This window comes from Lutra lutra, chromosome 8 (assembly GCF_902655055.1).
Source record: "Lutra lutra chromosome 8, mLutLut1.2, whole genome shotgun sequence".
In the NCBI taxonomy this organism is placed as follows: Eukaryota; Metazoa; Chordata; class Mammalia; order Carnivora; family Mustelidae; genus Lutra; species Lutra lutra.
Window position 1 is genome coordinate 83,450,034 of NC_062285.1, and position 15,453 is coordinate 83,465,486.

At 34.2% G+C, this 15,453-nt stretch overlaps 1 protein-coding gene and 1 pseudogene across 1 annotated transcript in view; one reads left to right on the forward strand and one right to left on the reverse strand.

Moving 5' to 3' along the window:
* The window catches only part of PIK3C2G (phosphatidylinositol-4-phosphate 3-kinase catalytic subunit type 2 gamma), a 353,953-nt gene that overhangs the window by 207,867 nt on the left and 130,633 nt on the right, over positions 1-15,453 (reverse strand). Inside the window, exons 15-16 of the mRNA XM_047741193.1 lie at positions 13,388-13,518; positions 5,090-5,278 (exon numbers count right to left, since the gene is read on the reverse strand). Coding sequence (XP_047597149.1) covers positions 5,090-5,278; positions 13,388-13,518 — 320 coding nt within the window. The remainder of the gene's footprint in view (positions 1-5,089; positions 5,279-13,387; positions 13,519-15,453) is intronic.
* LOC125106282 (tetraspanin-2-like) lies at positions 2,079-2,916 on the forward strand (annotated as a pseudogene).

Consider the following 15,453-nt stretch of genomic DNA (forward strand, 5'->3'; position numbering starts at 1 on the left):
TGATGTCAGCATTATTCTTATATACCATAAATCTGGCTGTATGACTCCCATTCTTAACAAAATTCCATGGGCTGCAGAAATGAGTCCACAGTAACTATCCAGCTCACGAATACCTAAAACATCCTAAGCTGACCTGTTTTTCTAGTCTTGTCTCACGGTACAGTTCCTTTCTAATATGGTGTTAAATTACTCACTATTCTCTGAACCTCTATAACCATGCACAGGCTAGTCTTTTTTCTTAAAATGCCATTTCCTCTCTTCTCTACTCAGGAAATTGCTATGAATATTTCAATTCAGACTTCAATTCCTTTGTGAAGATTTCCTTACCTTCTCAGAAAGAATCTGTCCCTCTCTCCTTTGGGCACATAGAGCACTTAGTACTTTGGTTATAGTATGGAATATATTGCTGGGTGATCTTTAGCATCAGTCTTTTGCTCTAAATTGCTTTTTAGAGATAGTCACTATGACTTATTATTCAGTCTCTTTGATTCATTGCATGTCAATTTCCACATACACATATTTGTGCTCAATATATAAATGGGAAAGACACACCATCATCCATCACTTAATTATTTAGTCTAATGTAGAAGTTATTAACTGTCTCCTTTTCAATATTCCATGCTACCTATTTAAAATGCTAGTCAAGAATGCCTTTAGTATAAATTGATCTCTATAATAAAAGATACAGTGGTTTCATGCAAACATGTTTATGAAACGTTTTTCCAAGGAAACTGGTTTTGGATGCTAAGGCACCACCTGTTAAGCACTGTTCTTCTTCCCACAAAATAATAATTTTACATCACGTGGGATGGCAAGTTCTAGTACCTTGTCAAATTTTTATTTAAGCTTCTGATGTAATGCTCTGATGCCAGTTCAGAGTTGCTATTTTTAAATGAATACTTTCCTTGAACTGTCTTTTAATTCCATGGGTAATTTCTGCTTGCTATTAGCAGTTGAAGTTATGCCTGTGCATCAGAGTTCAAGAAAATAGCAACCATCTGCCAAGAACCACAGACCTTAGCCCTTGGTCTCTGGTATTCTGACAGCACTGCCTTCTCTAATGGAAATATCAGTACTCGGTGAGCACACTGCTGGCACTCAGTAGTGGAAATATTAACACCCCGTGCCCCACACTAGGTAAATTAAATCTCAACATGTCTCTTGCTAAAAATAAACCAAAAGGAGGTGGTGAATCTTTGGACTGGATTAAATAAACAGCAATATTAAGAATTCTCTGAGCTAGAAATGGAGCACACCAGTTCTCAAGAGGTTAAACCATTGGAAAAATAGACTATTCAAAGGAGAAAAAATACAGATCTCTGAAGACCTCACTCTGACAACTCACTTAACAAGCACAAACTGTTTGTTCTAGAAAAGTCAGCTTTTGAATTTAGAGAAGTTGAAAGGTTCATTTTTGGAAACAGCTTGTCCTCAAGTTTTTTAGTAGTTCAGTTAAAGAGAGTGGGAGTCATAGAATGAGTGCAACGGAAATATTTTAACCTTCCCAGTGACCTTCTTTGATGCATGATAAGGAACCGTCCAATGTTCAAATAAATCAAATTTCTGCTAAATTTCCTAAATGATGCATAATAAACAGCACTCTACTTTGAAAGCAGTCCCTATAATTTCTAAAAATCTGATTCTTCAGAAAAAAAGAAATTACACAGTGAAGTAGAAACACCGAAGCATGATAAGATAGTTAAGTACTGCTATTTACTATAATAAGACCATATTAAGATAGTTTTATTTACATATTTAGTATGTAAATAGCCTAGAGTATTTGTGTAGAAAGGCTGTAAGCATAGCAGTTAAGATTTCAAGCTCTAAATCTCTGGATTTAACCTGAGCTCCTCAATTTACTAGCGTTCCATTGGGCAACTTAATCTCTGTAAGCCTCAGCTTCCTCACAGGTACAATTGTAATAATAATAGTATTTGCTTCATAGGGTTATTGTGACTATTAAAATTAGATAGTACTAAGGGGCGCTAAGTAATAATTTGATCTTTATATTTAAAACACTGTGTCAAATAGATTTTCAGTATCTACTTAGGTGGAGAAGGCTCACTATAAACGGAATTATGCTTATTTATCAGGGATCAGAGAATACTGAAGTCCGTCTAGCAAGTCCTTTCATTTTACAAGCAAGAAAACTAAGCAGTATTGTAGGCTTTATTCTGATAAACATTTTTGTAAGAGGCTGCCACAACTCTCAGCATGAGTGCAGGGTTGGGGACTCAGGATCCCGATAGAGCGGTGAGCCCCATGGGACGCCTCTGCAGTGTCCACACTGCAAAAAGTACCTACTGCTTGGCTTCAACCTGCTCTTTTGACTGACCGGGTCAGCTGTCATTGCTTTTGGACCATGGTTTTGGTTTGGAGGCACCGTGAAGGATTTATTATCAGAGGATGGGTCATCGCCGTATATCTACCTGGGGCTCTTGTGTGCTGGTTGGAGCAGGAGCCCTGATAACAGCCATGGGCTTCTTCAGGTGTTAGGAAGCCATGAGGCAGTTTTAGTGTATGCTTGGCTTTTTCACCTGCCTACTGGTGAAATCTGCTGCTGAAGTAACCACTGGAGTATTTGTTTTTATAGGCAAGGGTGTAGCTACACGATAGGCTCGGAACACATATGAAGAGGCTTATTACAACTATTACCCTACAGATAGGGAAAAGGGAAACAGGTCTCTCGTACTTTCCACTCAACATTTTAGTGTTGTGAAACAAAAGCTCTGAACAGGTCCAACCTATATGCCTGAAGGAGCTTCTCGGACACAGACATTGTATTGGTAAAATTGAGATCATAATCACGTTAAGCTGGAATCTGTTGGTATTGGAATTGGTGGTCTCATGATCTTTGGCATGATGTTCAGCATGGTCCTTCGCTGTGCAATGTTAAACTCATGAGATGTGATATGAAGCCACTTCTACATGGAAAGTACAAGATAGAAAGTACAAGATACAGCTTTCACATGCTATTGCAGGAACAGTCTCCTAGCTCATTTTTAATATTCGAAGGACACTTTGGATCTAAAATAATCTATTGTCAATTGTACATTTGCATATGTATGAAGGTTTGCCTCATTACTGATTTACCCCTTGAGTAAATCCTACTGCTTATGTTGACTGAAAGTATATTCATGTATGGTCTGCATGTTTCTGGTACATGCATTATATACAATGCAATCTGTTTGCTGGGATTCCGGATTCTTGTTATGTCAGAGCAACAAACTATTTGCCTCTGAAAAAAATAAGACTGAAACTTTTATAATGTTTAAAAACTTGGGTATTCAAAAAGAAGATTTTTCTAAGAAATATTACATAAACTTTATAAAAAGTATTAGTTGACACATTTAATGTCTTTTAAATAGACCAAGGTATATCTTAGTAAAACAATAATAATTCCCCTCCATAAAGCCAGGTTTATGGCTTTCTAGGTTTAGAAACTAGAAAGATATTATATCATCTGGTGAGAAAATTAGGCTTTAGAGATATTATAGAGATTCATATTTCTATTTTTACCTTTCTAACTGTACTTTTAAATTTTTAATAGGTTTACTGAGACATAATTCAAATTCTATACAATTCACTTAAAGTGTACAATTCAATGGTTTTGAACATGTTCCCAGAGTTGTGTAACTATAACCAAAAAAAGAAACTTCATATCCTTTAGCAATCAACCCCTTTTTCCCCCAACCTTCCTGAGACCTAGGCAATCACTAATCCACTTTTTGCATCTGTAGTTTTGCCAATTTTGGATATATCTTATAAATAGAATCATACAATCTTTTGTGACTGACTTCTTTCATTCAGCATAATGTTTTCAAGGTTTACTCATGTTGTAACATGTATTATTACTCATTTCTTTTTATTACTGAATAATATTACAGTGTATTGATAGACCACATTTTATTTGTCCATTCATTAGTTGATGGTCTTTTGGGTTGTTTTTCCTTTTTGGCTATTATAAATATTGCTTCTCTGGATATTCATGTATGAGTTTTTGATGGACTATGTATTTTATCCTGGGTATATACTTAAGAGTGGAATTGTTGGGTCATACAGTAACTCAATGTTTTAATCTAAGGAACTGAAAATTACTTTCCAAAGTGGTTGCACCATTTTACATTCCCACCAGCAATGTGTGAGTTTTCCAATCTCTCCACATCCTGGCCAACACTTAATATTATTTGTCTTTTTGATTATAGCCATCCTAGTGAGTGTGAAGTGGTATTTCATTGTGGTAGAAAACGAAAACTCTCACCTCCTTTTCTATTCCAGAAGTTTTGGAAAGTACACTAATTTTAACATAAACCTAAGTAAATCAGTTTGAAAAGTCCTTTGTGTCATTTTCTCTCACATTCCCCTTCTGTCAGGACCTTGAGAGAGAATTCAGAATATAACTGGGCTCCGCAATTCTTCTGCTTCTAGAGACTGCAGACTTCTTCATGCCATCATTGAACTGATGGTTATCAAGACAGTTTTAAAATAGCTCTTCTTGGCTTTTAATATAACATAGAAGCCAAGGAAGAGCTGTTTCCCCAAACCAAAGCCAGCTTCTACACTTATCCCACATGTTTCTCCCTAACTATAAGAAGACATCATTACTCCACCCCCAACTGCATTCCAGCGTATTTTATTCTGTGAGAAGGTCTGGAGAATATATAAGGGACAAATTTTTCCCTTTTATTCTTAATGTTATCATTGGCATATTAATTGTACACTTACTATAAATGGGACATTTTATATAAAAGATATGGTCCAGTTATTAAGGACTTACTTCTTTTGAGAGGGATAAAGAGTGGAGAATTTTATTTTTACCTAATTTGCTTTATTATTTCTGTAAGAGTAACTAAACTCTTCATTTAAAAAACTATGGCCATTAATTATCCTTCCAGTTTAGTACAGAAGACACAATTATAGCTTAGATTTGTTTAAAATTTATATTCATGGTTTACATTTATCTAAATTTATTATCTATAGCTATTGAAATTGGAAACAACCAGAATAGCTATTGAATTAATTATAGAGTCCTATTTTTTTCTCCAAATTTTTCTCATCAGTAATATCATGCTTGTTATGCAATTCTTACCCAGCAGTCAGAAGTCCAAGTGCCTCCAAAGGGCAAGAAAATTTCCATCTTCTCAAAATGGTATGCATTTCTGAAACAGTTCTTTCATCCCATCCAGGGGCACTGCCCAGGACCAAAGGAAGGGAGCAGTTTTCATTATTGCAGTAGAAGCGATAAAACCATAAGTATCTTCTCTTTTCCTCAGAGAGTCTACAAAGCCAGATTGGAAACAGTAATTTATTGGAGTTTGCTACATTAACAAATGTTAGAGTACAAAATCTTACTCTAATGATTTAAATAAATGAATTTCATTTTAGTTTACTTTGAAAAACAAGTCTTTTCTTCTTCAGACAATCTAATAGTTTCTTTTATTAGCTTATTTTCTATTAATTTCATTCTTTTACAGAATGGTTAACAAAATCTCTGTCTCCTTTAGGGCAGAGCAAGTTTTATCTGAATCCTGCCACATGTACTACTTAGAACAGAGGTAATAGAAAATTAACTCTCTTACTTTCTAAACTAATTTAGACCCAAGTGTGCCTGTGAAGAAATGGCATATTTTAAAGATGCTAGTCCTTCATCTCAAAGCAAGTTTCACGAGAGTTCAGAAAACTCTGCACAAAAATTCAAAAACAAAGATTTCAATTCATGCCTGGATTGGGGCTTTAAATTCTCACATTTAACTGCAAGTTTGGAGTTAAAATGCCAGTGAATAGGATTTCTTTAAATGCCCAACTGTTTCCCCCTGGAGAATGGTTCCAAACAGAAGATCGAAATCTAGGACTAGGGCCATTGACTTGCTGACAGTTTATCATGTTTTGCTCACACTCCAGCAGAAGCATTCAGAACCACAGTTCAACTGGAGGACAGCATTTCTCACATGACAATGACAGCTTTTGAACACTGTCTCCTCCAAACTGACAGTGTTGCTCAGCTTAAATTAGCTAAAACTTACAAGAAGGATAGTAAGAAATATTAAAATATTTTAAAGGTTAATATTTCTCTACATTTTTAAAAGCCATCTTCATCTACAAATGAAAGGGTTGGATTACAGGGATTTTTGAAGTATTCTTGGGCTCCTGTCCCATTTTGTCACTACCTTCCCCACCATGGAGTCCTTAGAAGAAAAATTCCATTACAAAATTATTATCAAATTATGACTAAAACAAATTATCTTGTTCTGATTAAATTCCTTTCTCTCCAATATTAAACAAGGTATTTTTCCTTTACTTTCTTTTAGTGAAGCATAATTTACATCAAAAGAATGCACACATTCAGTTCAATAAATTTTAACAAATTCATACACTGAATAAAAATCATACTCCTTTTAATATATGTTTTCTTACACAGAGGTAAGAACTGGCAGGATTTCTTTCACTCTGGGTTAATATTACCTATTTTAGAACTTCACATAAATGAAATCATAGAGTAAATACTTTTATTTATAGCTTCTTTCACTCACTATGTTTTAAAATTATCCATATTGTTGAGTGTATCAGTAGTCCATACATTTTAACCAATGAGTAGCATTCCTTTTTATGAATACACCCCAGTTTGGGGATATTATGAATAAAACTGCTATAAACATTTGTATGCAGGTATTTGTAAGGATGTATTTCTTTCATTTCTCCTAGAAAGTTCCTGGGAGGAGAATGACTGGATTTTATGTCAGGTATTTGTCTACCTTTTGAAGACACTGTCAAAATATTTTCTGAAGTGGTTGTAAAATTTTACACTATTAAGCGCAGAGTATGACAGTGCCAGTTGTACCATGTTGTTGCTAACACTTGGTTTTGCCCATTTTAAGATATTATCCATTCTAATAGGTACATAGTGGCATCTATATGACTATTCAGAGAATTAGAATTACCATCTTAACAAGAGAGAGTATTCTAATCAATGACACGACATAACCTTCCATTTAGTGAGGTTTTCTTTAATTCCTCTTAGCAAAGTCTTGTAATTTTAATGTAGAGGTTTTGATATTGTTGATTGAATTTTATTTATTTTTTTATTATTAACATATAATGTATTATTTGCTTCAGGGGTACAGGTCTGTGATTCATCAGTCTTATACAATACACAGCACTCAACATTGCACATATCCTCCCCAATTTCCTAAAGATTTATTTATTTATTTGAGAGAGAGATTGAGAGAGAGAGAGAGAGTAGGGTGAGGGACAGAGGAAGAGGGAGACAAGCAAATTCCCTGCTGAGTGGGGGAGCCCATCATGGGACTTGACCTCATGATCCTGAAATCATGACCTGAGCTGAAATCAAGAGTGGGACACTTAACTGACTGAGTCACCCAGGTGCCCTTCTATGTTGAGTTTTAAAACAGAATTTATTTTGTTTTTCACTGAACTACAACTGCATTTTGCACTTTGATCCCAAATGCTATGATCTTACATAATTATATCATCTGAAAATAGAGAAAGTTTTGTTTCCTTCTTACCCAGTTCAACACATTTAATTTCTTTTTCTTACTATATTACACTGGCTAGAACTTCCAAAACCACATTGAGGAGAAATATTTAGATAGATAGCTTTGCTTTCCAGTTGTAGGGGGAAAACATTCATTCTTGTACCATTTAATATGATGCTAACTCTAGATTTTTCCACAGATCTAGATTTAATTCAGGATTTTAAGGTTGAGAAAGCCCCATTCAATTTCTAGTTTTATGTTTTTATTAGGAATGAGTGTTAAATTTTGTCAATTGTTTTATTTCACCAAATCTATCAAGATGATATAGTTTTTCTTATATGTCCTTTTCCATTTTTAAAGTTTTAATCTAGCTGAATCCTTATATTTATTTATTTATTTTTAAAAGATTTTATTTATTTATTTGACAGACAGAGATCACAAGTAGGCAGAGAGGCAGGTGGGGGGAGGGAGGGGGGGAGGAGGCTCCCCGCTGAGCAGGGAGCCAGACAAGGGGCTCCATCCCAGGACCCTGAGCTCATGAACTGAGCCGAAGGCAGAGGCTTAACCCACTGAGCCATCCGGGCACCCCAAATCCTCATATTTAAAATATAGGCCTATAAGTAGCATAAAGTAACATATTGCTTTTGTAAGGTAGGTGACAATTTCTGACTTTTAATTAGAGTTTTTCCTTCCATGTATATTTAACATAATATGAATATAATTTTTTTTCTTCAGATATAATTGGTTTAACTCAACCATATTGTTATTATGTTTGTCATCATTGTTTTCAAACCATTTCTTTGTCCTTTTTCTCTTTTTATCCTGTCATCTTTTGAATTATTTTCTTGTATTTCATTTTTTGTCTTCTTCTTGGCCTGTAAATGTGCACTTAAAATTTGGGTGGTATAGTTCTCTAGAGATTGCAGTATTATCTTTTAGCATATCATAGCCAACAATGAACTAATATTATACTGCCTTCCATTTCTCATTCTTATTATAGTGGTTATGCATTTTATTTTCATATATTACAAACCCCCTAGTACATTCTAATTATTTTTGCCTTATACAGTTAATTGCTTTTTAAGAAATTGTTAAATGTGGGGGCACCTGGGTGGCTCAGTGGGTTGAGGCCTCTGCCTTTAGCTCAGGTCGTGATCCCGGGGTCCTGGGATAGAGCCCCGCATTGGCTTCTCTGCTAAGCGGGGAGCCTGCTTCCTCCTCTCTCTCTGCCTGCTTCTCTGTGATCTCTGCTTGTCAAATAAATAAATAAAATCTTAAAAAAAAAAAAAAGAAATTGTTAAATGTGTAAGTAAAAGTCATTTTATTTCCCTATTTTTCCTCTGCAGTGCCTTTCATTTATTCTTATATACTGAGCTTTCTTCTACTTATCCTTTTCTTTCAGCTAGTAAGACACACAGAGAGAGAGCACAAGCAGGGGAAGCTGCAGAGAGAGAGGGAGAAGCAGGCTCCCCGTTGAGCAGGGAGCCCGATGTCAGGCTTAATAACAGGACCCTGGGATCAGACCTGACTGAAAGCAGATGCTTAGCCAACTGAGCCACCCAGGCACCCCTCCTTTAAGATTTCTTACAGTACATGGGGCATCTGGGTGGCTCAGTGGGTTAACTGTATGCCTTCAGCTCAGGTCATGATCCAGGATAGAACCTGAGTGACACTCGCTGCTGAGCAGGGAGCAGAGAGCAGGGAATCTGCTTCTCCCTCTGCCCCTCCCCTGCTCATGCTTTTTCTCCCTCACTCTCTCTGTCTCTCTCTCGAATAAATAAATTAAATCTTAAAAAAAATTTTTTTCTTACAGTATAGATAAGCTGATCATAAACAAATTCAGCTGTGTTTAATTGAAAATATTTTCATTCCACCTTCATTTTTGAAATATAATTTTACTGGTTATAGAATTTTAAGTTGACAGATTTTCTTTTTCCCTTCCTAGATGTAAGATAATATTCTACTGTCTTTTGGCTCCCATTATTTCTGATGAGAAATCTACAGTTAATATAATAGTTGTTCCCCTGTAGGAATTTATTTTCTCTGATGCTTTAAGAATTTTTACCTTTATGTTTTATTTTTAGAAATTTAATTATAATATGGATATGTGGGTATGTCTGAATGCTTGTTTGGGAGTTGCTAAGTTTCTTATATCTGTGGGTTGAAGTTAAAACAAATTTGTAAAATTTTGACTATTTTGACTATTATCACTTAATTTATTTAATTAATTTTTTTTTTTTCCTAGATCTTTCTCTCCACTCCTGTGTGTCCAATACACATATCATCAGTATTGTCTGACAGGTTACAAGGATCTATCAGTATTTTTTTCTGTACTTCAACATGGCTAATTTTCTATCGCCCTTTCTTCAAGCTCCTTATTGTTTCTTTATAATGCAATCTATTAAGCTTTTCAGTGATTTTTAGAAAATTTAGATATTGTATGTGTGTGTGTTTTTTAAAAGACTTTGTTTATTTGACAGAGAGTAGAGAGACAGCACAGCTAAGCAGAGTGGTAGGCAGAGGGAGAGGGAGAAGCAGGCTCTCCACTGAGTAGGGAGCCTGTTGCAGGGCTCAATTCCAAGACCCTAGGAATGACCTGAGCTGAAGGCAGAGGCCTAACCAAATGAGCCACTCAGGTGCCCCAGATGCTGCATTTTTTAGCTTTTAAGTTTTCGATTTTATTTACTGAGCCTTTGTTTGTTCACTCATATATGTCTTTCTTTTTTTTTTTTTTTTAACATCTATAGATGTTTTTATAATAGTTGTATTGAAATCATTAGCTGCTAGTTTAAAAATATTTGGACTTGTCTCTGTTAACTGTTTCCTCCTATCCCAGGCTATGGTTATATATTCCTGAGTCTTTCTATCTCTAACAATTATTGATTGTATGTTAAATATTTAAAATGCTACATTGTCTGAATTTTGCCATCTTCTGGGTGTTAAATATTTCTTTTTTTTTTTTTTTTTAGTAGGCAGTTTAAGCACTAGCAGATCAGCTTTAGCCTTTTGAGACTTGTTTTTGTATTTTAGGTTGGGCCTAGCATAGTCTTTAATCTTGGGCTAGAAAACACTTACTCTTGATATGCATCTTGCTGGTTTCTTTGTTGAATGCTTGGGATGTTCTGGGAGCATTTTTTATTCTTATTGGTCAATATTTCTATGTCTTCCAGCATTGTGCAACCACATCTCCCTGTGGTAGCACTTTTGGAGGCTTACAAAATCTCTACCTGCTCATGAGTAGTTAAGTACTCAGTTATGTATTTCTGTAGCTCCTTTCCTTCTCTACTATTATGCTCTAGAAATTCCAGCTGCTTCAGCATCATTAAACTCAGATCTCTGCCCACTTTTTTTTTTTTTTCTTTAAATCTCAGCAAGACCACTTCTTTGAATATACCTCCCAGAGCCATGATGTAGAAAGTGCCTTCAGGCTGAAAACCACTTTATTCATGAGCTCACCTCAAGCCCTGTCCAATTTCTGAAAGCATTTGTTTCAAATGTATTTTTCTTGTCTCATATTCTTTTAAGCCAGGAGAATTAGTCTAGTAATAGGTGCCTTTCATAGCTAGAAGTGGAAGCATTAATTTCTTTCAAAACAAATGTTTTTCAATCTTTCCTTCTGGAATCTTCCTCATATTAGAAACACTCTTAGCTGTCATCAAGTATATTTTTTAAATATTTGCAAATATTATTGGTACATTTTCATTGAAATTCATTTAGTCTGAATTTCCTGACTCTGCTTACATTTGATAAATTTGTAAGAAGAAATAATTATCACTATATAAATGACAAAATATGGTATTTTGAAACAAGTTAATCTGATTCTTTTTTTGAAGTTAATCTGATTCTAACACAAATTTTATCACACTGAAGGCTGTTCTCCATCAATTTCACAATCCAGAATGAAATTCTACTGCCCTGAGCTTAATAATTATATTTGAGTAAGTGAAACAGAGGAAAATGTTGCTTATTTTATGTACACATTATTCATTTAAATAGAAACTGAGGTATAAAACAAGTTGGGATTCACTGAAGTAAACTTAAAAACAAACTCCTAATTAAAGGAAGTTACTGTCATTATTTGTTGCTTTTGATCTTTTTTGTTTAAATACACTTAAAATTTCAAAGCATGGCATCTTTTTCATATTTTAAAAGAAACCATTACAAATATGTTAGTCTGATATGTGACACACTTATTATATGTAATGTTTTATATTTTTGAGTAAGTAGTAGAAAAGATGTTTCACCTAGCTGACAGCAGTCTAGTATAACAATGGATTATCAAAATGTATCATGAAGACTACAAGAATAGTCCATCATTTACATCCCTGAGGCAACTTTTTATATCAGATATTATGTGGAGAAACTTTATTCATTACAACATTTATTTTACATGTATTATTTATCAGCACAGTGTACAGTACTGGAAATAGAGGGAAAACAAGATAGAGGGGCTCCTTGCTCTCCCAATTCTTACAAATTTATGAGTAAGACAAGAAAAAACACATTAACAGATAGGATGATAATAGACTGTGTTAAGTATAATAATAAAAGGTAATAAGACTGAGAGTAAAGAGAATTTCATTAGATAGGGTAGTCAGAGAATATTTCTCTAAGAAGATCACAATTCAGTGAAGACCTGACCTACAGGATGAGAGATTCAGTCATGTGAAGAACTGAAGGAGTATTTCAGGCAGAGGGAACACCAAATGAAAAGACCTTGAGATGGGAGAGGGACCAGCACATTTGAACTATATAAAGGAGATTGATGTCACTTATTGAAGTGAATGAGGAAAAGAGTACTACAAGGTGAAATTAGAGATAAGGGCAGTAATAAGATTACCCAAAACAGAACTCTTGATCACACTCAATGCTCAGTCTGAAATGGCTCAAACTTATTACTTCCCCAGAGAATTACTGGTAACGTCTGCCTATTCAATAATTTCAAAACTTTGGATTCTCCATTGACCTAACTTGGTTTTTTGCTTTCTCAGTTGGCTTATCCCCTAGTTACTATTAATCATCAAATCATGTCTCCTCAATTTCCAGAATAGGGCTCCCAAATCCAGACATTTCTACCAATGTCCAGTGCCATTACCCTAGTGTTAGCCACCATGACCTCTTGCTTAAAAAATTACATCAACCTTCTTGCTATATTGCTTCTATTCTTACTTTCTCTCTAATCCATTCTTCAACTTGCAGTCCAAGGGCTCACTCAAAGAGATTATTTAGATCACATGACTCTCTTGTTCAATGTATTTATACAATTTCTTATTCTTGGAATAAAAGGCATTATCATGTTTTATATCTTTTCACAGTATACACAGAAAAGTTACTTTCTTAGTTTAATGCTTTTGCATGCTATTAATGAGCACAATCACCTACGGATTAGATATTACCAAGTAGAAAGTACCAATATTGCTAGTTCCCTTATGGCTCTTCCTGGGATTTTATTTTATTCTTCAGAGAATTACTGTTTGACAAAATTTAAGTACTCCTTAGTCACTAACTTAGTGCTATTAAAAATTATTTATATCTACTCTTTTTAAATCTGCCAAGAAAATTAAATTTTGCTTTTTTCTACTTACTAAAACAACTTTTTACTCTGTTGAAGGATAGTTGAGCAGTGGTTTATCACTGTTAAATGCTGATTATATCTAATCAGTCTCTGCTTTATTGTACTGAACAGAATGATTTCCAATCTTTTTATTTGTCCTTTGGCTAAAGTCAAACCTCCATTGTTAAAAGCAATGGAAAAACAAATCTTTAAAAAACACACAAAATTACTAAGTTAGTTGTTAAACATTAATTGAACATCCAAAAGATGTAACTTCCAGTATAATTGGTGGTGTAAAAAACAGTAGGCAAAATTTACTCAAAAGACGTGGGTCACTTACAGTAAAGGAGACTGTTTCTGTGAAAGTCTGGCAATGTGTTTTAAACACTCTTTTGGTGGTTCTTCAAGATTATTTCTATTCTCTTCAGAATCAAGTTTCATATACTCCCACTCAGTAGCTGGAAAATCAATCTGAAATAAAGAAATGATTTGCCATGTATTGAATGTCTCAAAATGCATTATTAACTTAATACTCTCTATCTAAGGTTTGTAGAAGCTAAGGGAAAATTCCTACGTTTTCTGTGCTCTTTTTTACTTAAAAATAATTTTTAAAAGAATCATTAGGGTTGGGGCACCTGGGTGGCTCACTCAGTTAAGCATCCAACTCTTGATTTTGGCTAATGGATGTGGGATGAAGCCCCATATCAAGCTTGTGCTCAGCACAGAGTCTGCTTAAGATTCTCTCTCTTCTTCTCCCTTTTGCCCCTCCCCCTACTTGTGTGCTTTCCATCTCTTTCTAACATAAATAAGTAAAATTGTTTAAAAAAAAAAAACAATTAAAATTGTTTAAAAAAAAGAATCATTGGTATTTAAATATATATAGTGTTCGGCAAATCTTCAATTATTTACATAAATGGTATAAATTAGTAATCTGTAATGTTGTCTGAGGAAAAATGAAAAAATAGCAATATATGAAATTTCATAAATTTAAAAGTTATATTTTTGTTTAATGCTGAAATTATATCTTTTTTACAGTTCAGTACTAAAATGTCATTATATTATTAAATGATAAAAATTATAGATGGTACTTATACTTTTCTCATGTAAATACCTGAGAAAATAAAGAGTTACTCCATGTTGGTTTGTACTTCAGGAAATCTATAGGGCTGTGAACAACTTTGAAGACATGAATTTCTGGTGAAGATTTATTTAAATGTATAACCAAATACAACATTCTTTTTTCTTGCTCTGTAGTTCAGATTTATAGATAGGGCTAGAATTCAGGCCTTTTTTTTTTTTTTGGCAGAATGTGTTTTCCATTAAACCATGTTTCAGTGATGATCTGATTCTAGTAAATTAAAAAAAAAGTTAACAAAATATACAATTTCAAACTATGTAAATGAGCTAGTTACTTTAGTGCCCCATATGTGTGTTTAAGTTATGATACATTTTTTTCATATTAAAATACCTAAAATTATTTTTCCTCTGCTGAACTATTTTAGTTTGGGATCTCAGAGAAAATTGAGAAACATTATAAGGTACACTGTGTGAGTTAAAGCTTGAAATACAGTTGACTCTATTTGGGTTATTTGCTAGAAAAAAGTTTTAGCAATTTTATAATCTCCAAAATGTGTTGTCACATTTGTTTTTGGTATAATTTTTGTTATACTGTACCACTTAATACTCCAATATAATAAAAGAACTGAGTCATAGAAAAGCAATGTTATAATAAATTTTCCCTCTTGACGGAAAGCTTAATTTTTGTCCCCTAGAGAGAAGTAACTTCAGTATTGGCAGGTTATGTTATTCTTCATGTGCCCAAATACTTTAAACACATGAAACAAAAATACTAGGAATAGTATTTGATGAAGTAGTTCCATTTTATGTTGGTTTTAAGTGAAGAGCAGGGTACATGAGGAAACTAAAGCTACTGGATGAGAAAACAGAAGTATCCCTGTGCACAAATATATAATAAATTCTTTGATATATTTCACTTACGAATTTTTAATTTCTGATATATGAATGAGGCCCTATACTGACTGCATTATGTCATATGTTATGAGGCTAAAATTACTAATTCCTGATCCAGTGATAGAAAATATTGGAATTTAGGGGCACCTGGGTGGCTCAGTGGATTAAGCCACTGCCTTCGGCTCAGGTCAGGATCTCAGGGTCCTGGGATCAAGCTCCACATCGGGCTCTCTGCTCAGCAGGGAGTCTGCTTCCTCCTCTCTCTCTCTGCCTGCCTCTCTGCCTACTTGTGATCTCTCTCTCTGTCATAAATAAATAAAATCTTTAAAAAAAAAAAAAAAGAAAAGAAAATACTGGAATTTCTCCCAAATGCCTTTTGTTCTAATTTTTCATGGAAGTGAAGTTCCCACAAAGTATATGTTATTATATTTATTC